The 27785-nt window shown below is 40.1% G+C and overlaps 1 protein-coding gene across 1 annotated transcript in view; it reads left to right on the forward strand.

Moving 5' to 3' along the window:
- CTSE (cathepsin E) overlaps positions 1–27785 on the forward strand; it is a 153627-nt gene that overhangs the window by 3747 nt on the left and 122095 nt on the right. The window contains 1 exon segment of the mRNA XM_086919711.1: positions 12190–12346. Within this exon segment, the coding sequence (XP_086775837.1) occupies positions 12190–12346 (157 nt within the window).

Raw genomic sequence — 27785 nt, forward strand, 5'->3', positions numbered from 1 at the left:
ACAACACCCATCTGCACTTGACTCTAACGGTAGCAAAGGTGAGCAGTCACAGGCGTCTCAGGGATGTAAGGCGGGGGTTCTTTATCTCAGGCCTCAAGTCCAGCCCAGTGCTTATCTTTCCAAGAAAGAAATTACTTTAATCAGACATTTGTTCTAAATACTACATTCAATAACCAGATAAAAGTGTGTGACTTTGGGCACACTCTCATGTAGCTTTTACTCCCTGCTCTATTTCTGTTCCCTCCAAAGTGCTCTATCCTAGTTCTGCCGTACAGTAAGGGCGATCAGGAGTAACTTGAATTAGGCTCTGTTCATTCAGCAACAACTCGGTCTTATTATTTTACTGCTTCGGGGGGTAGACGAGTTCTTCTGAGTCCTTTCAGTATCCACCTTCCACTCAAAGGGGTTCTTCCATTCATTCATGCAAGCCTTTGTTAACCGGTAGGTCCTGATAGAATTGATCAAAGTCGGCCATTGATCGCATTTGGTGGTGCTACCGTTGAGTCTTCCTCTCACAGTTGCTGTGCCGGATCCCATGAGGCTAACGGATTCCCTACTTGCGGCTGCGGCAGGATATATGGTGTGGTGCTATCGCAGTAGATGCAGTCTGTGGATCACTGATCAGTAGTTCTTGAAGGGATGTGGTCCCAACTGGCCTTTAGGTCGGGTGGAGTGATTGGGGTTGAGTCCTCCACAATCAACAGTTATAGCCCAAATGTGGGCTGACTGTTAGTCAGATGTTGCCCAGACTTGGCCTTCAGTGAATAGGCAGTTGAAGCCTAGCTAGGCCCTTTAGCAAATCGGCCGTTGCAGGCTTGCTCATGTCTTCAGCAAATCGGCAACTAAAGCCCCGCTTGGGCCTTCAGCAAAAGTGAAGTTGCAGCTCTATTGATACCTTTGGTAATCAGGCAATTGTGGTGTTACGCAGGGCACGAGTCAGGGAACCACGCGGGTGGACGGCGTCCCCCCACTTATTTTACAGGGTGGAAACCGTCCACCCTACTCATCAAAACACAGTCCACCCAGCTCATCCAAAGCGTGATAATCAGCAGCTCATGACTGCGCGTGACAGGATTTAAACACAACCATTACTGCCGAGACTGATTAATGCTGGGGAGAAGGAGGGGGCAAAGGCGTCAGTCGGTGCTTGCTTGCGAAAACAAAGGGGTAAACGGAAGGTAACACTGGATTCCAGCCGCTATCCAATGCATGGATTGACCCCGGATTGCAGTAGCACCCCCATCCACCCCTGCCTGCCCACCGGCGCTGCTTCGTGCCTAACCCTCGTCTTCTGCTGCTAGGCCTTGTCCCAGTCTGCCCAATTGCACAGAGGCTGCGAATTGCTCAACGACTGCGTCGTCTCCTGTGTTGAATTCACGCGCCACATGCATAGCTCGCTGCGGCGTTATAAATAATGTAGCACCGGGTGAGGCGGAGGAGGCCCTTTACTATTAAAAAGGCATTTGAAAACTATTAGGAAAAGGCAAAGTTATCTGCAGTGATCAGTCTTTACACCTGGAAGAAAAGAGAGAGCGTGACAGAGGGGAGAGCAGGGCTTAGAGCCACAGGAGGAGAACTGAAAGGGCATAAAAGAGAAATGGGACAGACAGAAGAAAACATATTTTGCCAATTGCAGTCGTCTCGGCGTCTTGTTTCAGAATTCGGCCAATAGGCAATAGCACTACAGATATATGCAATTTGGGCAGGAGCAGTGCAAGCTTCCTCAACCCAAAAAGATATAGGGTAGGTGACATGACAGCCGTGCAAGCCCCCTCACACACATACACATAAATAAGGCGCGTAATACACAGCAGCTTTGCATGCTTTCTCGTAGACATACAGAACGTGGTATTGCATCCGTCTTGCATACCAAGAAGACAGGCAGTAGTGCAAGCTGCAGCTGCATTACATCCTTCTCAAGCATGCCTAGAAGACAGGCAGTAATGCAGGCAGGGGGAAAACAAATATTTCCAAACATTATCTAAAGGGCTGGGTTCGTGAAGTGACTGTTGTAAAGAAAAAGAAAATCCTGGTGTCAAATAAATTGGGAAGGAGGCAGGAAAGTGATTAAATCATGAAAGTTACAGGTCCCTTCTCTGAGCTAAATACTCATTTTGAACTTCCAAAAATGTCAGGTTTGAAGAAAGACCTTCAGGGCATGGAGCATAAAACGTTCCCAGAAGAGCTCATGTCGAGCGATGATGGCACTATGGAGGAACAAGGCCAATAGGTCTCGCTTTTTAGGCTACTGGTTTTGCCAATGCTGTTTCGGGGGGTTAGGTGGTTAGAGGAGGGAGGCACATGAGGGAGAGACCAACATGGAGCAGGGGAGGTATTTTCCAGGTTTTGGGGGACCACAAAAGGAAGAGGGTGACAAGGAGTGTGGGGCATGGGTTGGTTTCTGGATAGAGGAGCACACTGAGGGGGGAGAGAGTTACACAAAGCATGGAGGGAGTTTGCAGGGGAATGTACACGAGGAAGAGAGCAACACAGAGCAGACGGACCATCTTCCTGGGGGAGAAGCACAGAACGGATAGGGAGGATTAGAGATCATGGGGTAAGGGAGGTTTGAAGGGGAAAGAAGTGCACAAGAGGGAATAGAAATACAGTAAAAGGGCTGGGGAGAAATGAGCAAGACAGGGATTTGCAAGGGAAAGCACACGGGAGAGAGAGCAACACAGAGTGCAGGGGTGGTCAGAAGGTGAAGAAAGCACATGATGGAGAAAGCAACACAAATCTGAAGAGTAAGATGTGTGGTCAGTACTTGTGTCTCGACTTGCCAATCTTGTTCAACCCTCCCATGAAGCATAGGTACTTTACCATCGTACCACTTCCTGCCATGATGTTACTTCCTGTGACACCACCTAACTTGGAGAGTCCCCCCACTTCTTTTTTTAGGACTTGTGCCCTGGTGTTACAGTTTCCACCAGGAACTGGAGTGAGATTCTGGGGACCTCACAGACCATTCAATCTGCTTCTTCCTGGGTGACCCCACAGCTACTGTGGACGCATAGAACATAGCTCTTTTTTGGAGAGTCTCTCCTGTGGGGCCAGGAAGGGCCTTCCCCTCTCTTTCAGTAAGTAAACATATAAATGAATAAAAAGAATTTCATTGCGCGCACTGCATCGCATTTGGTGATGCAGTGCGCGCAACGAAATTCGTTTTATTTATTTTTATGTTTACTTACTTGTTAAAGTCCGTAATCCATACATTACTACCCCCCACCCTGCCCCTCCCCCTCCCCACGTCACCGCCCAGCCGGTACTCCCACTACCGGCCGCGGCTGAGCAGGCTTCTAGGAGAGGTATACAGCTCCACCAGCAGGATCCCTGTTTGCGCCCAGAGCACCTTTAACGGTCACAAACAGGGAAGACACACCCTATTACATGGAATGCGCTGCCCTAGGGCAGCCGTGAACTCGCGCTGCCCTGGGGGCAGCACATTCATGTGAAAAACAGAGTGGCTGCTTTGAAGTCGCTCCGTGTATCACAGTGCAGGCGGCAACCCACTGACACTTTTAAGAGGGATTAGAGATCCCCTTCCAGGCGGGTGCAATGACAGACGCAGTCCACCTGCAAGGGGATACACCCCCCCAGAGGGCTGCCATCAGGGGGTGCACTGACAGCTTCTTTGCCTCTGTGTCTGCATCTGTAATACGGCGTGGGCTCAGAGGCAAAGGGATTCCCTAAATTGCATGGTGCCAACCCCGATGCAAACAAGGGAATGCCCTCTGAAGATAGCACTGCCGCTTTATGTGTACCAGCATGATCGGTTTTACAGAAAGGGACGCAAAAGCATCTGCAACCCCATCTGTAATACCTAAGTTCCCTGGGGGCACGCAAAGCAGGATCCCTGAGGCACTTCCAAAATACGGCCCCAGGTGATGTTCCTGACCTCCCCAGTCGGTTCAGATGCCGGCTTGGAGGTACCGACGGACAGAGCGGTGCTTCACTCTACTCCTGAGCCACTGCCAGGTGGGGTGAGGTCGTTACTTCTTACAAGTTGTGTGAAATACATGACCAGTAAGAACAGACAAGACTCATCACCTAGAAACTGCAGGCGATCTCTGTACTTGTCCCTATATCTGGCTTCTTATTGCCATTTTCACTTATTATTTCTTTTTATGATTGCAGTCGCAATATTTGTTGTTGGGTTTTGAAGAAAGCAAGGACAACCTTGTATATTAATTGCTGAAACATGTCGACCTGGTACCATACCTAGACAGCTAATTTTTTCAAACTGTCTTAACACATTTTTAATATTGGTGGAGCGAGTATCATCCGAATAAATTTTGTTCATTACTCCCTCATCCAATTTTAACACACTTCTTCTTTTCTTTTTTCACTTAGTTTTTTTGCACTGCACCCAATTAGTCACTTCACGCTCTACCACTCACTAGCACAGAGGAGTGGCGTACCATACTACTTGTTATTTCATTGAAAGGGACCATTTACCACCTTGGTCTCCTTTTTTCTGAGAATAATACATCTGGGTAGATGGTCTTAAATGAATCCCAAATGATGAAGGGCGGTTTCGAGTGGTGACTGATGGGTATCTTTGACCATCTGCCAGGGTGTCATTGATTACCATCTTTTGAAGTCAGTTAGAACTTTTTTTGTGTTGAGTGGTTGCTCACATTGTAAACTCACTTTTTCCTTAGACCCTCTGGCACTCTTTTGTTGTTATGTATCTGTTGGGAATGTTTCCAGAGCTTGGTCTTTAAATATTCCCTTGGGTCCCATCTGATCGTGGTGTTGTTGATGTTCTTTCACTTCAGGGAGACTGACTGTCAGACAGACACCAGTTCTGTTTGTACAGCAGTGCCACTGAGCAGTCTCTGGTGCACCCCCTTACTTTGTCAAAGAGAAAAGTGGAATGGTCAGCATCCTTTGTTATACATAACTCTGATACACACAGGAAAGGGGCATCCTCTGTCTCAAAATTGCAGCGCTGGTTTGGAGTGGTTCGTCCTTTAGCTGTGTCTTCCACATTGTTCTCCATACACAGCATTTGTGTAGAGTAAGGTTTCTCACAGAGGGTAGCACTGGGGTTGTTTCCGTCCTGGAGCATCCACAAAAGCACAAAGAAGTGTGAGGTTTCTACACCTGGCCACCATCAACCAAAATGAAGAAGCAATCGGGGAAAGAGAAAAGGATGGGCCTGCCCTAGAGACTACCTCCCTTTTCACAACAACGTCTGCAGACACATTCTCCTCCTACCATCGACCAGATGGTATTGCTCATGAAGACTAATCAGCAGTTCCTTGGCTGGGTCTTTTCCTTGCACCTGCAGAAATATAAGCAATACTCTTCTTCTGTCTGGGAGCATAGCCTTCGCCCTGCATCTTATGCTAGGCTAGGCCAGGGGTTTCCAAAATGGATCCCCTTGATTCTCTTAACTACAGTATGGTGCCACCATCACTTTTTCTTTTAACCTTACCAAAGGGACAGTATTCCACTGCCCACAATGAGAGCATACTTTGCGTTCATCTCCAGGTCAAAGTACAGGCCTAAGCCTCTGAGCACGTGCTTATATTAGCGTGATACCAGGGCCAAAATAAAAACTCAGGATAGCAGATATACACGCAGTCAGCCACTCAGGGCAGGAGAACACGTCCAAATATCGTATGGGGGACATTCTCATCTAAAACACTTCGAATGTCAGAGGATTTGGACAAGCAAGAGGTTATTCCAGCCACTGTAGTTGCTTTACTCCTTTGTTGCCTCAGGTGCAGTCACGATAAGTAATGATTAATTGGTAATTACGTCGAAAAAAGCAAACTCTGTATAAATGAAATTCCCCTGCCCTGGAAAAATCGGATTTATAGAGAGCTTCCTCAGCTGAGAACCCATTAGATACTTAGGAAGAATAGATTCCTGTTTTAGGTGAAACACTGCAGATACCTTTGGGAAGGAAGAAAGTGCTGTTTAAGGAACACCTTGTTTTGAAAAAAGCTGAGATCTTGATTACAACTAGCTCATAAACAGAAGTTATCAGCCTCATCAGGAATTGAAGGATGTGGAAGAAAATTCCAGCTTGGTAGGTTTTCACCCAGACATTTCTCCTGCCTCCAAGCAGGTGAATTGCCCGGGTGAAAATGTCCTGCAAATGAGAAGTAACAATTAGGAACGTGGGCGTGAACACTGGACTTGTACTAACTACCCTGGTATGTCAAACTCCCAAAAGTGTTGATACCTACGGCATAAGCACTTCCAGGTGCAGGAATACAATGGGGCATATTTACAATTACTGGAGCGTTCCTTCATATCGGCAGGGGTGCTCCAGTAATTGTGCGCCACAGCTCCGCCACCCTTGACCCTCTGGGAGATTCGTCACGTTGCAAATGTAAATGTAAATGTACATGTATTTATATAGCGCAAATCGTCCACATCGCAGGCATCTATGCGCTTGCTTAGGGAACCCGTCCTGGTATTCATACCCCGCACCATGGCGCATCTTTTGCGCCGCTGCTGCGTCACAAAAGTGACGCAACGGCGGCGTAAAAGCGGGGCAAGGGGCTTGTAAATCTGCCCAATGTGTTTTACTGTATTGCTTACAGCTATAAGGAAGGGTAAATGTATGATAGAGTTTTCCAAGCACCAGTTCCCAGGAACATGTGATTACAGGTAACAATACTGTTTCTTAATGAGTGCATTAATTTCACAAGAAACTATTGATTGATGGCTTTATCCATGATGAGACCTAACACAAGGTTTGAATCTCATGGTTGAGCTGTGCCCCTCCCTAGTGGAGGCCATCACAATGGCACCGTACTGCACTTTATAGATGGAAGGCGACACCCTCTAGTTAGGTACACAATGCTTCAAAGACATTGTGTGCATTAATCCACTTGGATGGGCGTGTCAGCCAAGGAAGTGGTGAAAGGTAAAGCATAATTTGGGATTTGCTGTCGATATATCACTTTCTTTGGAGCTAAAAATGGTTATCAAACCAAAATACACAAGATCAGCACGAAAGGGGAGTCAGAAAAATGTTATAGAAAGGGAATGGGATGTATTAAGACGTTTCTCCAGGCCCTGGAGCACTCTTCAGTGGTTCCTGGAAATGTCTCAATTGAGTGTCATTTACCACAGGCATCTCAGGGCCTTGTGCGCTATTGCACTGCTCACATTGACCCAAAATCTCCTGTCTCAGACTAGACTCTCTTTGTGGTAGCAAGACCAAGCATTCAGTGCTTAATCTAGAAGGAAACTATGGGATAGAAACTGTGATAACAGGATACCCTCAAAAAACACTCATCAAAGGAAAATGCCTAGCCAATGATATAGTTTAGAAAACATATCTTAATTTACACTACAGATTAATAGAATATTTATTTAAAACAAGATCAACATGCAAACCAGAATTTCAAAAGCCAAAATGCATTGATGTTAGCCATTTACTCTTAAAATTTATGCAACCCTCTTCGTGGTCACATATCTCGATACTGGTTACACTCAAAGGGCTCAAGTAAGTGGGAGAGTGCCCTAGTATTCATCTGGAGCAGATGGGCGAGGGATACATGGGTCCTAAGAGTCTAGAGGTTTCTACTACTCCAGGATAAAAAGGATGAGGGGAAATAATAGAATATTACATTCTTGAAGTGAAATCATACACCAGTGAGAAGCAGGCTCAGCTTTTCAAATGTCTGACTGAAAGAGATGGGTTTAAAAGTGGGTATAGCAGGGTCGGAGATGGTTTACTAAAAATGCAACGTCTGCAGGAGGCACCATTTCTCTGTTTTTTGGTGCTTTCACTTCTGTCTGCAGTAAGCTGTGGGGTAGGTGTTTCTCTGAAATTGGCTCCCTCTCCTTGAACAGGTTTCCACAGCCACTATCTATCTCACATGGGCCTGGGTTCTGGTCCACACAGTTAGAGACAGGACCTGTCAATGATTTTTATCCAGCGTGGTTAAAGTTTTTAACCCCTTCCACGCTGATGACAAGCTGGGCTCGTCATGGCATAGCCTCCTCACACGCTGATGACGAGCCCAGCTCGTCACGTAACAAGCGTTTTTAAAAATCTCAGCGCAGGAGCGGAATTCCGCTAGCGCGCATGAGGTTAAAAAGCCATTTACAGGCTTGTCAGCATCATTTTATAGTTTCGCACACCACAAATTCACACATCTACAAAATTAAGGGGGTGCTTCTTTTATTTTTATTTACCAATCCAAGTTAGATCAGTAACTAAAATAAAATATGTAAAGTGGTTTTTTTTTTTAAGAGGACATACAGGCGAGTGGAAGCAATACAGGGAAGATAAGGGGATTGGCCAATCAACATAGGAAGATGAGGGCATGACAAAGAACACAGGAGCAGGGAGGGTGGAAAATAGCAAAGCAGAACGGGGAGGGTGGTGAATAATGTTTCATTACTTACCATTAATCTTTAGAACCCCGATTAAGGACCTCCTCGTCCCAGTTCTTACAAAGTGAGACAATCCTGCCTACCGGAAGGCTAGTCTAAAATGCTAGTATTTTTTAAATGTCTAATGTATAAACCCCTCCCACCCACCACCATGCCTGTTATCAACAAGAACAGACACAACCACAGCAGAAGGGAGGGAGGGAACAGGACTGGTACGAGGAGGACCTAAATCGGGGTAATGAAGATTACCGTTAAGTAACAAAACATTATCCCCTCATATGTCCTCCTCGTCCCAGTCCTTACACAAATGAGGATCTCACAAGCAAAAAAATATTAGGAAAAATGCATGACACCAGGGAATCATGCAAAAGTACAACATTTTAATCAAACACATGATTGAGACACAGCATCGTTCATAACGCCAACAGTAAAATTGTCCACAGAGGCATGCCAGATATCAAGGCAATAATGCCAGACAAAAGTATGTTGGGACTGCCAGGAAGCCCCTCTACAAATCTCCAGGAAAGAAACCCCAGCTGCTTCAGCCCAGGAAGTGGGCACAGACTGCATCGAACGCCCCTGAAGCTGAGGCACAGGAGGCAAACCCACAGACTTATAGGACTGGCAAACCTGCCAAACGCACCCACCAACTGATAGTGGAAGTAGACACCTTCTTCCCCTTGGCCACACCACCACAGGGGACAAACAGGGCAGGAGAAAGACAAAAGCCCTGGGTACGCTGGAGGTAAACCTGAAGGGTTCTGCGATCATCTAAGGTAGAAGGAACCAGTGCATCCCTATCTCCAGGAAAATCAGGAAGAACCACCTCCAGCTGCAAATTGAACTTGGGAGGAAACATTAAGGAGAAAAGCCAGGTCAAGCCGCAACACCACCCTGTCCTGCAAGAACTGCAACAAAGGAAATGAAATAAGGAAAGAACCCAACTCACACAACCTCCTAGGAGATGTGATGGCCAATAGAAAAGCCAATTTAGAAGACAACTACAGCAAATCCACCTCCAACAAAGACTCAAAAGGGGGCAACTGGAGACCCCCTCAGAACAGTCAGCAATTCCCAAGAGGGCACAATCACAGGAGTGACCGAACGGTGAAGGTGAAAACTCTGCAAGAGCCGACTCACCAAAGGAGCAATACCCTCCAAACCCCTACATGCCTGAACAGCAGTCCACTGAGCAGACAAAGTCAAAGGGGGAAGATCTTTCAAAAAACCTTCCCTGAGAAACTCAAGAATAGAGGCTGAATCACCAACCACAGGATCCACGCCTTGGGAGGTACACCAAGTAACAAAATAACCCCAATGCTTACTGTAACTCTTAAGGGTAGAAGGTCTAGGGTAAAGCTGGATATCACAGGCCACCAAAGAAGAACAACCTAAAGACGCCAATGTCAAATGTTCAAGAGCCAGGCTGTCAGTTTAAACTGATAAAGACAAGGCAACAGGGCCGGACTGGGAACCACAACCGGCCCTGGCAAAGTGCTTGGCCGCCCCCTCCCCACTCTGGGGTTTGGAGGTGCCGCTGAACTCTTTGCCGGGGCCGGTTTTCGGCCGATTTTGGTACAGGGCCGATTTTGCAGTTATGCTGCAAAAACGGCCATGTAACAAAAACGGCCCTGTATTGAAAACGGCCCTGTAACGAAAAAGGCCCCCAGGGGCCCAAAACCGGCCCCCACCCGTGTGGCGCAGCGGGGGATTGCCCGGTGCCCGCTATGGCCAGTACGGCCCTGCAAGGCAAGGACAGCAGTGGGAACTGAAGCGGAGATTGGATCACAGGAAGCCGGACAAACCTGCCCCGGACAGCCGCATCAGCAGTGAGAACCATAGGCGATGAGGCCAAAAAGGAGCAATCAGGAGAACAGACACCTTCTCCACCCGAATCTTCTGCCGCACTCTGGGGAGGCGGGGAATCAGAGGGAATCATGAAATAGAAAGCACTGACTGCATCGCAGCCTGATACAGAAGGAGGGAAAAAACAATACTCCGACAGCATGTCAGACAGGTAAAAAACAGGCATGGAGGTGGGTGGGAGGGGTTTATATAATAGACATTAAAAAACATACTAGCGTTTCAGACAAGCCTGTCGAAAGGCAGAATTGCCTCATTTGTGTAAGGACTGGGACGAGGAGGACATATGAGGGTGTAATGGTAAAGCAGAATATGGTGAGGGTGGGTGAGTGGGAAAGGCAGGCAACAGGGCTGCGAGTGAGAGTGAATGCAATATGGGTGGGTAAAAGCAGTCTGTTGACAGAGCAACATGGAATGCAGGGGGATACAAGTACACCAGGGAGATATAAGTACACCGGGGAGGGGATGGAACAGGCACACAAAAGAAAAAATGCACTTTAAAAAGCAAGCAATGGAAGCAGAGTTGTCAACCAATCAAAGTGATGGTAAAAAGAGGCAATGCTCCTCGCAAAGGACAAGCACAAGGATGATAAGCTGGGCAACCAATAAGAAGCAGGCAAATGAAAGTGAGAAGAAAAGCCCCAAAATAGTATACAATGGAAGGGCTCCAAGCCCCTTCATCTTTGTTGTAAAACACAATATGCCTTTCAACATATAGTCCATGTGCTGCCTTGTAGGCTCGACCTAAAAACTGGACGGAAGATAGGAAAAGAACGACTTCACCAACCACAGTGAAAGCACCCGGAAAAGCTTATCCCTGCACCTCTACAATATGCAGAAAAGGTTACTCGCCCATTTCTCCACTTCTCCAACACAATTCCAACAAACATCTGTCTAGTCCTCAGTACGAATAACACAGCTGTGCTTGGAATCTGTTGTAAATTCCTCAACCTTACAAATTCCTTCTACAGGGGTAAAGAGTATGAACCCCTAATTCGGATTAGAAACATGAGCTGAGATGCATGCCTCCTATCCTGACCCAGGCCTTACCATTACTGAGACCCTTTACAGCATGGTTTAGGCTCAGTTATGTTCAATTATAAAAACATTCCAATATGTCAACAGAGTCACTGGATTCTCCTGCAAGGTTTTCTAAAAATTCTAATGAATCAAATCATCTTTGTAGCCGATATTATACGCAAAGTCACTTCCATTATCTACATACTACACGCGTCACTGAATTCCGTTCACCCAACTCGAGCTATTTACTTACACATTCTTGTACACGTTCTTTATTACTCTTGATATCTTACCACTATAAATATTGAATACCTTTACTTACTTATCAAATGAAGAATAAGTTCCTTATCACCAAAGGCTGAGGTTCTTCATGCTGCACTGTCTAGCTTTCTCCTACATACCAGTAGCTATCCCCAAATTCTCTTCTCCCATAAACTTTGCCCTGGCATAACTTTACCAGGGAAATGGAAAGAATTTGCAAAAGGTTGTAGAACTTTACACTTCGCTTTCAATGGGAAATACATAATTTACATTGGAAATCTATTACAAGATTTGGATTGTGTTGATTGTGCTCTAGTCTATCTATGACTCTCAAACATGTCAATAAATACCAAGAATTAATTGCCAGAAATTACAAAATTCATGGTTAGTACTTTACCATGCCCCTTAGTAACCACAAATGCTCGGCCGCCGTTGTTGAGCCATATAAGTGCACACAGAGCTCTTCCAAAATAAACGAGGAGCAGAGGAGTCACCAACTTGATGGTTAATTGGCAAGAAATTATAAAACAGCATCTATTTTTTTTAAATATGGAACTGAAAGCCCACCAAATGATCAAGTTCCTTAAAAGCAGATGATACTCCACTTTATATGGTCTCACACTTGTCCATTTGTAGGTTCCTTTTCGAACTCAACTGTTTTCATGCTTCTACTTCCAGGGTGACCCTAAAGCGAAAGAAGTCTGTGCGGAAAGCGATGAAGGAACGCGGGAAGATGTCCGACTTCTGGAAGTCCCAAAACTTGGATATGGACCAGTGCCAGGACTCCTGCCCATCTGATCAAGGCACCAATGAGCCGCTCATCAACTACATTGACGTGAGTCTCAGTGTCAGCGTCTGTTGTCAGGCTGAAGGTATCAACACAGGGCAGTTAGCATCTCAGTCGGTGGGGGGTACTGAGGAAGATTGAGTTACACAATTACTATATCTCAGGGTCATATTCCACCGTTGTCTAGGGCAGGACCACTCAATCCTGCAAGATGCATGGCTATGTGAGATTAACTGAAGGTGGGAGTGCAAGAAAAAAATCATGCCCAGGTGGGCAGTACACATCCGAGATTATTAGATGTTGTGTGTAAAGTTTTTTTTTTATGCGGGTGAAAGCCAATTTCAAAACAGTGTGTACATTTTTCATTTTTCAACCACACACCTCAATTATTTGCAGTCCTGGAAATCATGGATGTGTGGATAAGTTACTTTGTCGAAGCGCTGCTACTCCTACAACTCCTCTCCCTGCCCCTAGTTGTGACATTGTTTTGCTTTGAGGGGGTGCTTGCTGCTGACCAGTGCCTCCGGTCCATGGGTGAATCTGACTGTAGGTGGACAATGATACTGCCAGACTGACCCTGTGGTTGAGGGCTTCATACAATACTCGCCCTGTGTACAGCACAAGGAGTGTCATGACCGGATCAAAGCAACCTGCAGGAGAGGCAAGGGCGTACAAAGAAGACAGGAAAGCCATTAGAAGTGGGTAATATCTTGAGCGCCCTCAGTAACTAGTCACAAGGTTTTATCAAAAGAGAGAACATTTTGCTTTTGTGCTTTAGTGATGGAAGGAGAAAGTCCTAAGTAGTAAGAAGTATATGAAATCAATAGAGGTGAAAAGTTTAAAGATGTTGAAATGCTCTGTGAACCAAAAGAGGTAAAAATGATGTCAAACCATAAGGTAAGCAAAATATTAGTGCTTTTTATAACACTTCACTGTAAGCCAATCAGTGATAACTGGAGCAGTTCTTTGAACCTACAATCTAGAGAGATAGCTTTACTACTGAAAAAGGGTATTCTTTTCCCAGGGCAACCAGAGGTGTGGCAGTGGGCTTGCCATGGCGAGAGGTAAGAAGCAGGAGTTTGAATTGAGATAAAGCGTGGTAGCAACTGGTGCAGAGTACACCTAGATAAGGTGCATTGTCAAGGTGGAGTTCAAGGACCTTTGAGAACCCGTATCTCCATTAGGGCTTTCTTCACTTCATATAGACACCGGTCCATAGGCCCAATGTAATGCATCGTAGCTCAGAGAGCAGTGGGTGGGCATGAGCACCAAATATAAGTTTGGCAGTGTTGGAGCAGGCTGCCATGCCACCACCCGTTCCCGGAGAGCCAAACAGGGCCGCCGCCCGCCTACCAGATTACTAGTGTTTCGTGGTCTAAAGAGTGGGCAGTGCTGTGTTATTGTGGCTGTGCCTTTCAAAGGCACCTATGTATGCCTTATAAAGGCACTGTCGCAGGACCGCCCCCAGCGTGTTCCAGCATGGCCTGGACTGTGAAGTTCATGCCGTGCTGGAATTGGGAGTGCATGCACACAGGGGGGCACAACATGCACCCCTATACATGGGGCGTTTGTTTCATGACCCCCAGCAGTTTTATGGAGGAAGAACCTCCATGACACCGCTGGCAGTCCTGAAACTCGTAATACGCACCGGGGGTGAATGTGATGATACATTGAAACACGAGTCAATGAATATCAATCACTTATCAGGTTGAGACTAATGACCATTTCCCTTTGCCTAATGCTGTCCGTGTAGGAAGATAAAGCTAACAGCTATTGACATAGTCGGAATCCTTTCGAACCCCCACCACACCATTGGCTGCAGTGCCGGCTTTTGTGTGGCGCCACGGCACCGGGCTTCAAGCTGGGGGGGGGGGGGGGGGGGGGCAACATGTGCACATACACTCTGAAAATATGCACAATTGGCAGCCACAGCGCCAATTCCATCCTGTCCCCTTGGTGGCATGTGAGGGGGCGATGCACTCCATTTGTGCGGCCCACCCGCACTTTTTTTTTGGCACCGGTGGCTTTGCCGAATGACTGGTGGTGACAGTATCTTAAGTGCAGCCGGGTCGGTGACTGTGCGTCAGTCGCACATGCCTTTCTATTGGCTAATTGAGATTGGTGTGGCTGAGAGGGTCGATAGGAGCTACGTACCAGGTGAGATACACAACCGGACTTGAAAATGTATGTGGGCGGCAACAGTGCCTAGAATTTGCTCTGCTTTGGATGTGATGCGATGTGCTCTGAACCCATTTCCCTACTTATACCACCCTCTTACCTGCCTGCTTGTCTAGTCTGCTTGAAGTTACTTTGTTTAAAACATTTCCTAAAGCTGACTGCAGCTATTTACTGTTACCATTCACTATGGGCTCTGAGCTTGCAGCAGTTCTCAGAGGCATTGGCCCCAAACTGCCTCAGCACCTCCAGCTGATCCCAGCAGGAGCAGATATGGTACACTTTGTGTGTAAGAATAGGAGTAAAAAAAACATATTTATGATTCTGTATAGTAACATTGCGTATGTGAGTGCAAGCGTTTGCATGTGTGATAGTGTCACAAGTCACCATGTTTATCATTGAGAATAGCAGCTAGCGAGTTCTGAACTTTGGCAGGTTGTGTAAACAATTTATTTTTTTAGGTTAGGCTTGTAACAACAACGTGGAGGTGTGTAAATATATATCAAGGTTGTGTGCTTTAGAATGCTCATGGTGAATAAATATTCAACAAAATGATTGATGCGTTTGATAGAGATAGAAATGTATGCATGCATTGCTGATTCAATGATAAATCAGTGTGCGTGCGGAGTGTAATAGAAATATATGTGAGAAGAGAACAACATGCTGTCTGTGACACTCCTGTACCTGTGGCTACGTGTTTGGAAGGAAACTCTGAACATTGAATGGTATGAAATGGCATTACGCTAGGCTCACTGTCTTTCCTGTAGCCATAGGAGTGTTTTCCATGCCAGAGGAATCAGTTTGTAAGGATGACATTTTGCGTATGGCTGTGGTTTGAGAGCAGCGTGTCTGTGGTTGAAATGCTTCCTTAGTAAGGGTGTGTAACAGCACTGGGTATGCTTTGAAGGAATTCAGTGTCTCATGTTTTGTACCACTATTTGTTTAGTGAGCATATGTCACTAAAAGCACGTATAGCACGTTTGAATGTGAATAGTTCAGTTTTGGTGAGCAGGGCAGTTGTGTGGTTCTATGTTTGTGTGAGGGTGTAGTTGTGCAAATAGCATATTTATCTGGTCATATATTAGCATGGTGCAATTAATTAAATGTGTGTCTCAGTTGAACTGACGTGGTCACGAAAGCCGTATATGTTTGTGGTTTAGTGTTAAAGATGTCAATTAAACTGTACATGTTTTCTTTTAAGCTGACCCGGTTTGCTTCAGTTGTTAACCTACGAGACACATATGTCTAACTGATGGCTGCTGTGGACATGTGATGTGTGCATTACTCTGGCTCCTCTTTTGTGTAGTAAGGTGCCCTATACTTCTTTGTGTCCAAGTATTGAAACACTTGAATAGGGCTTACATGACCACAAAGAAAGATCTTTGGGCCTCACAAGCTGTAGAGATATCAGTAAAACACAATGTGCCTCGCCTGGACCACAACTTAATTAATGTACATATTGTTTCCTAATTTGCGCGTAGACTACAGCTTGCAGAGTACTGCTTGCAAAACTTAGCTTAGCACCCCAGGATCTGTCAGTACAACGCTACGATGCATACCCAACCAGGCTGCCAGGGCGTGCTGAATCTGAACAAAGTAAAATGGCGCATGACTAAGAACTGCTCTGCCCTATTCCTGCTCCAGCAGGCATGGTGTGACTGGTTGAGTAATAGAGTTGTGCCACGCTAAGAGTTGATGAGTATTGGCTCAAAGGCCAGAGTCTCAATGTTTGTAGAACCGTTTTGTGCTGCCGGTCAGGTCTGAGGTGAGCTGTACACTTTCAAAGTTTTTTTCCGGCCAATTTGCTCGCCGTTTGTCTATGGAATGTTTTTCTTCTTTTGAAGATTATATATTATCATGCTTCCTATAAAATGGATATTTACTCAGCTCTGTGAAATCTGTAGCCACTTTACATAATAGCAATAATAGCATAATACTTAGTTCTCTCTGATCATGATTAACTTGATTAACCTGTTTACATTTAATTTTCTTACAATGAAAGTATTGGAATGTTTAATGTGTGCATTATCAGAGCCTATGGCTTTTTAGCAAATGTAAGTGAAAGTATTGCTACAAAATGCACTATTGAACAATTTTTTTTTAGATTTTTGTCTGATGCTTAAACCCCACTCTTGAAACTTTCTGGGGGAAAACAAGATCTTTAACTCTCTGCAAACCAGACCAGGTAGTACACCTGAATTCAGTCAGAGTCTATGCAATTGGTTGAAGATGATCATTCCAGTAGTAAAAAAGGGCAGGGGCCTCTTGAGAACAATTTTAGTCACCTGCACTTTTTTTTAAATAAAAGTTCAGCGCAGGGTGTAAGGGGGCGCCAACATAAATTCCCGCACAGGGTGCTACCAACCCTAAAGCCGGCCCTTATTGGCTGGTCTCCTTATTGGACTCGGAGCATGTGGAGCTGGCTGTTGTGCATTTTTAAAATGTAACGTAGCCAGCTGGTAATCAAGGGTGGTTGCTGACTTGTTGTTCCTTTGTTGTCAGCATCTCTGGCAGTGAGTGAGAATACTCTGCAGTGTTATGCCACGATGTTGAATTTGTGGAGTGTAACATATACCTAAAGACATCTTGGCGCCATAGATAATGGAAAGAAGCCGTCCAGCTCCAAGCCATGAACTGGTTTTAGCCTGTACCCATTGGTCCTTTAGTAGGGTATTCCAAAGATAAGTTGCTTTAACCAAATAGAACCTACGACCAGTGCAGGCTTTCATGAGAGTTAGAACAAATAGGAGCATGAAGGCTGACAGATGAACGGCATAACAAGGTGGAATAGTGGGAATGTAGCTGCCTTAAAGCAAGATTTATGTATTCAACAAGTGCTTTCAAAGGAAACATTTAAAACTTAAATCTGCTTTTGAATCATCAATGCAATTGTTTCCCAATAAACAAGAGCCTGAAACTTAAATTTAGGAAAATAGATTCAAACACACATAAAAATTGGAAACTGGCAAAAATGCAATATACAATTTATTCGCTTTTTGCTAGACAATAGCAGGACCAGGGTCAATGTTTCGGTCTCCCCGACACACCCGAGAGAGACAAGCAACGTTCTGGAAGTTACACAAGGCTCCAGTTTACTACGGACGAACCCGCCCGTTGATTTTCCGCATCACCTTCCTCCACTGATTATTCTATGGCCATACTGGCCCACCTGAACCCCGTACCAGGTTGGAATTAACACTGGTCTACAAATCCTGATTCATAGCGCTACAAGCCCTGAAGAGTCCCAGGCATTGACTTGCGGACGTAACACGTGTCGGCTGGCGTTGTTGCTTTTACATGAGATTCTTCGTAAATCACCCCTATAAGAAAATCAACCGGTGTCGACCACATCATTTTCTACAAATGTTTTAAATTTCTTTTGATCATACATGTGTGCCCAGGACTATATCAAGAAGCCAGGGCACCCTTGCCGGAGCTGGCTGGGTGTTGTCACTGTTCATCAGCTTGAGAAGTGTTTGAGCTATCGTCTTTTGGATCGCCTGAAAGGTTCTATATAGGGTTCCTTGGCGGACCAACGTATGTGGCATCATAGTAATCACTCACGCAGACCCTAGGGAAGAAGATGACAAGTTGAGGGAGCTTCATACATTCCCATGGTTCGCAGAAACAGGATTTCAAAACTACTTTTATCTGGGAAGCCATGGACTGTTTGGAATCAAACAAGAATCTGAAATAAATAACGTACAATAAAGTGTATTTATGCCAGTTGTGGACACCAGAGCATCTAACTCCAGGGGAGTACCGATCAAATTACTTGGTAAATCCAGAGTACTCAAATCCTAATTGTTATATTCGATGTCTACTTGTCAATTCCGGATTCAATACGAGACAATGTTCTGTTTTGTAATCTTCATTGGAATGTTTTATCTCTCTTTGGCCCTTCTCATGAAGTTACCATTTCTTCCTATTTATCATGCCTGTATATTTAAACCAACCTGATTTTGGGACTGACTGACCACCGCCAAAGAATACCCGATCGACCTATTTACACTAATAAGGCAATCAACAACTTGCACTCTGCTCATCCACCGAAAGGAACAACACTGTAAAGTGCACTAACAAAATGCATCAAACAGGTACCGTGTGTGGGCTCATTGGACCCCAGACACAGTGGTTTGAGAGAGCACCCTTCCTGTAGACAGACATTCCTAAAACACTTTAGAACGCAACCGAGAAGCAACAAAATAGAGTATATGTGTGACCGTCAGTACGAGCACATCAAGAGGAAATGAATTAAAAAAGTATGCATTTCTTTTAGTTGATTCTTTATATCTTTATTCAGTATCTTCTTCATCAAATACAGAAAGCACAACCAACGCGTTTCGCCTGGTTACAGGCTTCCTCAGGGCAAGATTCTGTATCCGGTCAGGCTAATATATAGTATGGACGCAACGTTGCAATGCAGTGGTGCAGTAAACGGGTTCCCTAGTTGCCACTACATGTTTATTCCTAAAACACTTCACTCCAACACAACTTGTCTGGCAGTCACAACCTTTTCCCTACTTCCACTTGAGCAAATATATAGAGGTACGCAAACACAGCGCAGCACTGCACTCATTAGGCTGGACATGATCTGTCCTCGGACAGCCACATTGATTACCTGCCTTCTAGACACTAGTCATCAATGCTAACAAGAGTAGCACCACTATCTCCAGAAAATATTAGGAGAGCCATGTGAAAAAGCAACCGCTTCCAAAAATGTGTAGAACACCTGACTGATCTTTTGTGTCACGAGTCAGACGTACAGTAAAACATACTGGGTCATTTTGAAATATTGAAATGTGGAGAAAGGCTTCACAGGGCTACTGCAGGAACCCTTTTAACATAGCATTGTCAACAAGCTGTCACTCATAATGAAATAACAAGAAATACAATATTCCAAAGTAAAAATACACAAAATAACAATAATAGAAATGTAATATAAAACTTCAATATAATCCTTATTTATTTCGGAGCTTGTTAAAGCACTGCATGGCCCCTTCTGGTTATTTCAGATGCTATGTGTCTCCAATGTTCATACAGCATATTAGCAGAAGTACAGAAGGAAGATGAATTATGACCCCTCCGATGTGAAAGAGGGTAGACAGTCAAAATATCGAGTTGTTAATGTCGATGTACCATAATATCGAGTCCAAAATATCGATGGTACGAAATGTCGAAAACAAAAATATCGTCGTTAAAAATATCGATTTATGTGTGTGTTAAAAATATCGAAGACATGCATGTCGAAATCAATAATATCGATGGTGAAAATATCGATTGTCAAAAATATCGATATGTTAAAGTGATGTTTTAAAGTATGTTAAGTAATGATTTATTTATATGTTGTTTATATATAAGATCATTTTTATATATAATTTTATTATTTTTAGTAAGAAGTCTAGGAGCGGGATGTAGAGTTTATAGGGGATAAGGGTGGGTAGTGTATTAAAAAAGTATAGTGTAAATATGGAATAATACATTTCGCATTTGAAGTAAATTTATAAATTTGCGAAATTTTATTCAAAATATTTATAAATGCGAAATTTTATATAAAATTATTGAGTATTGTTAAATTATTTGTTCTTTGATTTTGGATATATATTAATAAATTGTGTAAATATATCTAAATATTTATTTTTTTACTAAATAATTGTATATTAATGTTAGGAGCGGGATGTAGAGTTTATAGGGGATAAGGGTGGGTAGTGTTTTAAAAAAGTATAGTGTAAATATGGAATAATAAATTTCGCATTTGAAGTAAATTTATAAATTTGCGAAATTTTATTCAAAATATTTAAAAATGCGAAATTTTATATAAAATTATTGAGTATTGGTCAATTATTTGTTCTTTGATTTTGGATATATATTAATAAATTGTGTAAATATATCTAAATATTTATTTTTTTACTAAATAATTGTATATTAATGTTAGGAGCGGGATGTAGAGTTTATAGGGGATAAGGGTGGGTAGTGTTTTAAAAAAGTATAGTGAAATTGTAAAATTTTAAATTTCGCATTTCCTTTAGATTTCAAAAGTTCGATATTTATAAAAATTGTTTGGGAGTAGTCGAAATTTGATCGAAATTTAGGGAGTACATTAAACATTATGAATAATTTTTGTGTATGTACAAAAAAGATTTTTAAATAATAAAATATTACATTACATATTTATATTATTTTTACTATAAATTTAGGAGCGGGATGTAGAGTTTATAGGGGATAAGGGTGGGTAGTGTTTTAAAATATATAGGGTAATTATATAAATATAATTTTCGCAATTTCATATAAATTTGCGAAATTACAAAAATTGAAATTAATATTTCGATATTTGCAAAATGATATCGATTTTATTCGAATATAGTATTTATTTTTTAAGTTTGCTGTTGTTTATGTACAAAAATATATTTGTAATTATACTATTTTCATATATTTTCTGAAAATATTTGACTAATTATGTTATGAGTGGGATGTATATTTTCAAGGGGATAAGGGTGGGTAGTGTATAAACAAAGTATACTCTAATCATAGAAGTAAAAATTTCGCCTTGTATTTCATTTTAGTTTCGATTCGAAATTTTATATAAATATTATTAAAATACGAAATTATGAACACTATTAGGTTTGTTGTTCTAATTTGAGGTATTTTGTGTATGTAGTAAAAAGAATCAAAAATATATAATGTAGTAGATATTAAATAAATAAATGTATCATATTTTTAGGAGTGGGATGTAGAGTTTATAGTAGGTCAGGGTGGCTAGTTTTATCAAAGGTAAATTTTGTGCGTTTAGGGTCTGGTTTTTGTGTATGTGCGAAGGGGTATTTTAACTGTTCAGGGTCAGTTTTTAGTTTGTGTGTAAAGGGGTTTTTTTTAGGTTTCAGGCTCAGTTTTTAGTTTGTGGGTAAAGGTGTTTTGTCAGGTTTCAGGGTCAGTTTTTAGTTTGTGGGTTAAGGTGTTTTGTCAGGTTTCAGGGTCAGTTTTTAGTTTGTGGGTAAAGGGGTTTTGTGAGGTTTCAGAGTCAGTTTTCAGTTTGTGGGTAAAGGGGTATTTTTAGGTTTCTGGGTCAGTTTTTAGTTTGTTGGTGAAGGGGTTATGTCAGGTTTCAGGGTCCGTTTTTAGTTTGTGGGTAAAGGGGTATTTTTAGGTTTCAGGGTCAGTTTTTAGTTTGTTGGTGAAGGTGTTTTGTCAGGTTTCAGGGTCAGTTTTTAGTTTGTGGGTAAAGGGGTATTTTTAGGTTTCAGGGTCAGTTTTTAGTTTGTGGGTAAAGGTGTTTTGTAAGGTTTCAGGGTCAGTTTTTAGTTTGTGGGTAAAGGGGTTTTGTGAGGTTTCTGGGTCAGTTTTTAGTTTGTGGGTAAAGGTGTTTTGTAAGGTTTCAGGGTCAGTTTTTAGTTTGTGGGTAAAGGGGTATTTTTAGGTTTCAGGGTCAGTTTTTAGTTTGTGGGTAAAGGTGTTTTGTAACGTTTCAGGGTCAGTTTTTAGTTTGTTGGTAAAGGAGTTTTGTGAGGTTTCAGAGTCAGTTTTCAGTTTGTGGGTAAAGGGGTATTTTTAGGTTTCTGGGTCAGTTTTTAGTTTGTGGGTAAAGGAGTTTTGTGAGGTTTCAGAGTCAGTTTTCAGTTTGTGGGTAAAGGGGTATTTTTAGGTTTCTGGGTCAGTTTTTAGTTTGTGGGTAAAGGAGTTTTGTGAGGCTTCAGAGTCAGTTTTCAGTTTGTGGTTAAAGGGGTATTTTTTGGTTTCTGGGTCAGTTTTTAGTTTGTTGGTGAAGGGGTTTTGTCTGGTTTCAGGGTCAGTTTTTAGTTTGTGGGTAAAGGGGTATTTTTAGGTTTCAGGGTCAGTTTTTAGTTTGTTGGTGAAGGGGTTTTGTCAGGTTTCAGGGTCAGTTTTTAGTTTGTGGGTAAAGGGGTATTTTTAGGTTTCAGGGTCAGTTTTTAGTTTGTGGGCAAAGGTGTTTTGTAAGGTTTCAGCGTCAGTTTTTAGTTTGTGGGTAAAGGGGTTTTGTGAGGTTTCAGGGTCAGTTTTTAGTTTGTGGGTGAAGGGGTATTTTTAGGTTTCAGGGTCAGTTTTTTATTATAGGGGTACAGGGAAAACATAAATTAAGATTATTTTTAAATTAAAATTATTATATTAAATTAATTTTAATGCGATTACATTATTAATTTTTTTACATTTCATTTTTTATAGTAATTAATTAATATTTCATGTCCTGCAGTTACTTAAATTAATTGTTAATTGGTGTTGGAAGAGTAAATTTAATATGTTATGTGTTCTGCACTTACTCTAATTAAATGGTGATTGCATTTCTAATTGTAAATTAATTACTGTTTTTGAGAAGCAATTACCGAAAGTAAATGGTTATTGGAGTCGGAATATTTAAACATTTAATTATGTGTATTTCAAAAATTGATATTATATGTATATGGGTGTATGAATAATAATTTTTATAACTTCAGTGTATAGTATGTTATTTATTTACATGTGGTATATAGAAATAGATATAACATTACAGTTATAATACATTTGCAAAAATTCATAAAAATGATTTTGTCATAGGTAATACAAAATAATGACACCAGTTTTCTTTCCAGTAAATTTTTTTATTCAACACTTGAAATATACGAACATATATACATTTTATTAAGCTATCTTTGGTATACATATAAAAAAAATGGAGGACAATGTCTTTTTAATAATCACATTTTATAGTAATTTTCTTGACAAGTACTTTTAATTTGTAGAGAAAAAATGGTTAGTTTACATAATGTAATGTATGATATTATACATACATAATACTATTATTGTTTTTTAATAAAACATCAACATGTGTAATGAAAAACATAAGTCACTAATTTTTAATATATAGTGATATACTGATGATGATATTAACATATGAACACTTTTAAAATATAATATAATATAAATATCCTAATTAGAACATGGACATCATCATCAATGATTCTTTTAACATTACAATATTCTTATGTATGATTATTATTATTAATAAATACGTTTTAATAATAACAATTTTCACATATTAGTCATATTGTAAACATTTAAATCTGATAAACAAAAACAATATTACACATTTAGTTATATAATAATTTTAATAAATATTACATTAAATATTTTTATTTTTTTATACTTAATGTAATAAATATTAAAAGTATGTAATATATAATTTATATACAGGCAAAAACATTTTCTATTCACAATATACTATACAATTTTTTTAACATTACACATAATTTCGAGGCATATATATAACAATCATCGAAATTTATAGTAGTTCTTTTCACAGTTACATATAATTTGGATCGTTTCTTTTGTAACCACTCTTTGTCTTTTTGCGTTATTTTGGTAAATGGAAAGTCGCGGTTGGAAGCAGGTTCACTTTTGAGTAGGTACGAATCTACTTTTATATTGTTAAAGTATTGTAAATTATAATTAAAGGTTATATTTTGGTATTTTGGGGTTGAGAATTAAAGTATGACTATTTACATATAATGGAGTGGAATCAATACGTATTTTCGGTCAAGAATTTTTGAGTTATTTAAAATAGTTGGAGTTAATGAGTATGTGGTATAATTAAATGAAATTATAAATAAATAGGAATATTATGTTTAAATATTCTGGGATATTCGTTAGTGTTATGTCGGTGGGATTGTTTAGCTGTTTTTTTTTCTCGTATTTTGAAACAGCTATTTCCGTTTCCGATAATTTTTTTTTAAGGGAAAGGAAGTGTGTTTCAGTTGTTAGAACGGAGATGATTTACATTCTGCCTTTATATTTTGAGTTCTGTGATATATTTATCACACTTTAAGATAACAGTCGTTATTGTAAATGTAATTTAAATAGTCGTTTAATTTGGATGATGGATAGTTTTTGCAGAGTTAAAGAAAACATAATTAATGATTCGTTGGATTAAGTGTTTGTTATTTACACATTGTATTGTCGGATAAAGGATTATCTTTATGATGTTCTATTTAAAGGTAAGTTATAAATTTATGTTCTTTTATTTGGATGGAAGCAGTTTTTAAAAACAAATATTGTGATATAATAATATATTTATTTAGTCTTTTTAGAATAGTGTTAAAAAATAAATTAGACTAAATAAATATTTTTTTATTATATTAAAATATGTGTTTTTTTAAATTAAGGATATTGTTTGATCTCTATTAATTAATTTAGTTATAGCAATTAGTTCAATGTTTTGGCTATCATTTTTAAATATTCCAGTCCTCTTGTTGTAGGATATAGTTGGACTTGCTGTTGTAGATATAAATACATTTGAGCAGTTTGTCTAGAGAGTTTTGGTTTCAGTTGTATGACTGATTGCTGCATTCTTTAGTTCCTGAAAGCTTTGCTCTTTTTGTATAGCTGAGACTAGCTTGTGTAATGTGGGTGTTGTACGTCCAGTAGAAGAGAGGAAGGCATTGTGCCAACCTTCAACAGCATTGTTCGTTTTTGCTTCTTGGTTGAGTGTTGGTAGATAGACATTCCACCAGGGAATTGCAAATTTTGGCTGGCGTCTGTGGCCTGACCTATGTAGTCTTCCTACCCAGTTGTCCTCAAAGTAATCTAAAAGTGGGGCGAGTCTTTGCTCATTTTGGGTGTAGAAAGGACTTTCAATTAACAAATTGTAATGTTCGGCCACATCAGTTACTGGTACATATGCCAGAGCAATGAGATGTTTGATCTGGTATGCAAAATTTATATTTGTTGCATACTCAACACTAAGGGCAGATTTTTGTAAATGTCTCCAGAGACATTGATTGAAATGAAAATAACATCCTTGAATGGATGTGTGTGGGTACGTTTTCAAAATAGAATTAATCATAGCTTGCTCGAAGTCTATGATGATTTTCATTGGGAAGTAGTCAGAACTTTGTTCCTTTATTTTTTGTAAGATTTCAGAGTAAGTAGTGGCTTGTTTGTTTGGTAATAAACAATATATGAAGGGGATACAGGTATTATGATATTGCCCATGAATTGTGTATAACTGGTAGAAAGGTTTTGGGCATATAGAAAAAGTACCATCCATCATCCAAGTAGTACTTTCAGTTAATTTTTTTATATTGTTATTAGTTGCAAACATGATTATTCTTTTGTCCTTGCTATGATTATCATAAAATATAAATGGCTCCTCATTATGAGTAATTACAAGCTCTGGCGGGATTATGACTTCTTCAAAAGTTTTTGGAGTTGGTATATTGGGTCTACTTGCTTTTTTGGTTCTTGCTATTGTTCTTTTAATGGTAGCAATAGATGGTAGCTGACCTCTTGCTTCTTTGGGAACTTTAGGTAGTAATTCTTTCAGAATTACGTTGGTAGGTAATTCTGATCTGGTACTTAATTCCTTGATATTTTCAAGAGTGGATCTCACTTCTATTTCGGAGATGTTTGGTGGGTGATTATGTTCAGTGGTATTTATAACACTAGTTTCCCTTGTTGTAGCACGGCCATAGCATTTATTGGAGTAATATTTTGTACACTTCCAATTCACTTTAAGGTCTTTTTGTTTCTCTTGAGTATAAATGTAGCCCATATAGCATAACAAAAATTTCCCTTTCTGAGATGTAATAAATCTTGCATCATCAGTCATTCTTTACTTCTGGTATCTAGAAAAGTTAATATACAAATATTAATACAATATGAAATGTATAAAAGATTTTAAATAAAGCTACTATTCTTCTAGTAATTTACTTACCAACAGTAATGTTCTATTTATCGAAAGTAGATGCTTGTTCAGTTAGATGTTGTTCTTGTATTGCCACGGTCTGTTGAGAAATAATTAAGTATGTTATAGGAAAAGTTACCATTTTTTGCTTGGTAACTTATTTTTTACGTTATAACGTCTCTAAAAATAGTTTTGTTTATTGAATGTAAAAAGAGAAATTTCCAAGATTATACTAACAGATGCATAAAAAGAGTCATTTTTATTTCTAGTACATTCTATAGAGTTTATAAAGACTAGTTATGTTTTATTTATGAACTTACCAAGAGAATTATAGTAGTAGCAGAATGTTTGTTCTTTGATGTGAATTATCTGTTTTCTGTACCTTTGAGTTCTGTTTAGAGAGAAAGATGATGAAAATTACTAATGCGTTTATATGTAATATAAATAATACACATTTGTTATAAAGCATTGTTACTTAATTGCTAAAATGAACCGGGGATGATACATGTATTATGAGTAAAAGCACAAAAAAACATATTTAAGAACAGGAAGATTATACTAACAGATGCATAACAAGAGGCATTTTATTTCTAGTACATTCCATAGAGTTTTTAAAGACTAGCTATGTTTTATTTATGATCTTACCAAGAGAATTATAGTAGTAGCAGAATGTTTGTTCTTTGATGTGAATTATCTGTTTTCTGTACCTTTGTGTTCTGTTTAGAGAGAAAGTTGATGAAAATTACTAATGCGTTTATATGTTATATAAATAATACACATTTGTTATAAAGCATTGTTACTTAATTGCTAAAAAGAACCGAGGATGACACATGTATTATGAGTAAAAGCACATTAAAACATATTTAAGAACAGGAAGAAAATATTTTTTACACAGCATTGTAACTTTTTTTCCTCAAAATATTCTGCCTGCACAATATGTATTAACATTTACAGGCTAAGAAACAAAGTATAGAGTTTTAAATTAGGCCAATAATTGGCTAAGAACGCTAAGTAAATGTTAAACATATGTAGATACCTTTTTTAAATGTAAAGTGTCCTGTATGTTGAAGTTGAAGTATAACTTGATTTGTTTGTAGAGTCTGTTTAAAGGTAAAGTACATAAAGAAATAACAAATTAGGTTACAAATCTTGGTCTATAATTAATAGACAAAAAAATTAGAGTTTATTAACAGAGCTATATTATTACTTACTTGTAGTTTTAGGACGAATTTTCTTGAAGAGAAGAATATAGATGGTGCTCCCAAAATTGGCAGTATGTGGTCACGAAGAATATTTCCTGCAACTTGTATGGCTGTTTGTGATTGGTTTATATAGTCTATGTGTAATTAAGTTTGCCATCTGATTGGTCAGATATGTAAAGACGAGTTACTATTGGTTAGTTTGAATTTTTTTAAGTAAAACATTTAAGATATATCTTCTTATATAGTTTATGTTAAGGAATTAAAATGATATATTTATGTAAAATAAAAGTCTTGTTATAAATAAAGTTTATGTAAAATGAGTACTAAGTATTAAATAAGTATGTTTACAAAGAGTTTATATACAAATTGCGTCAGTTAGAGAAAACACAATATTGTACACTAAATGTTAATTATTAATTTGAAAATACATTAGTGAAGT

This window comes from Lissotriton vulgaris, chromosome 5 (genome assembly GCF_964263255.1).
Source record: "Lissotriton vulgaris chromosome 5, aLisVul1.2, whole genome shotgun sequence".
In the NCBI taxonomy this organism is placed as follows: domain Eukaryota; kingdom Metazoa; phylum Chordata; class Amphibia; order Caudata; family Salamandridae; genus Lissotriton; species Lissotriton vulgaris.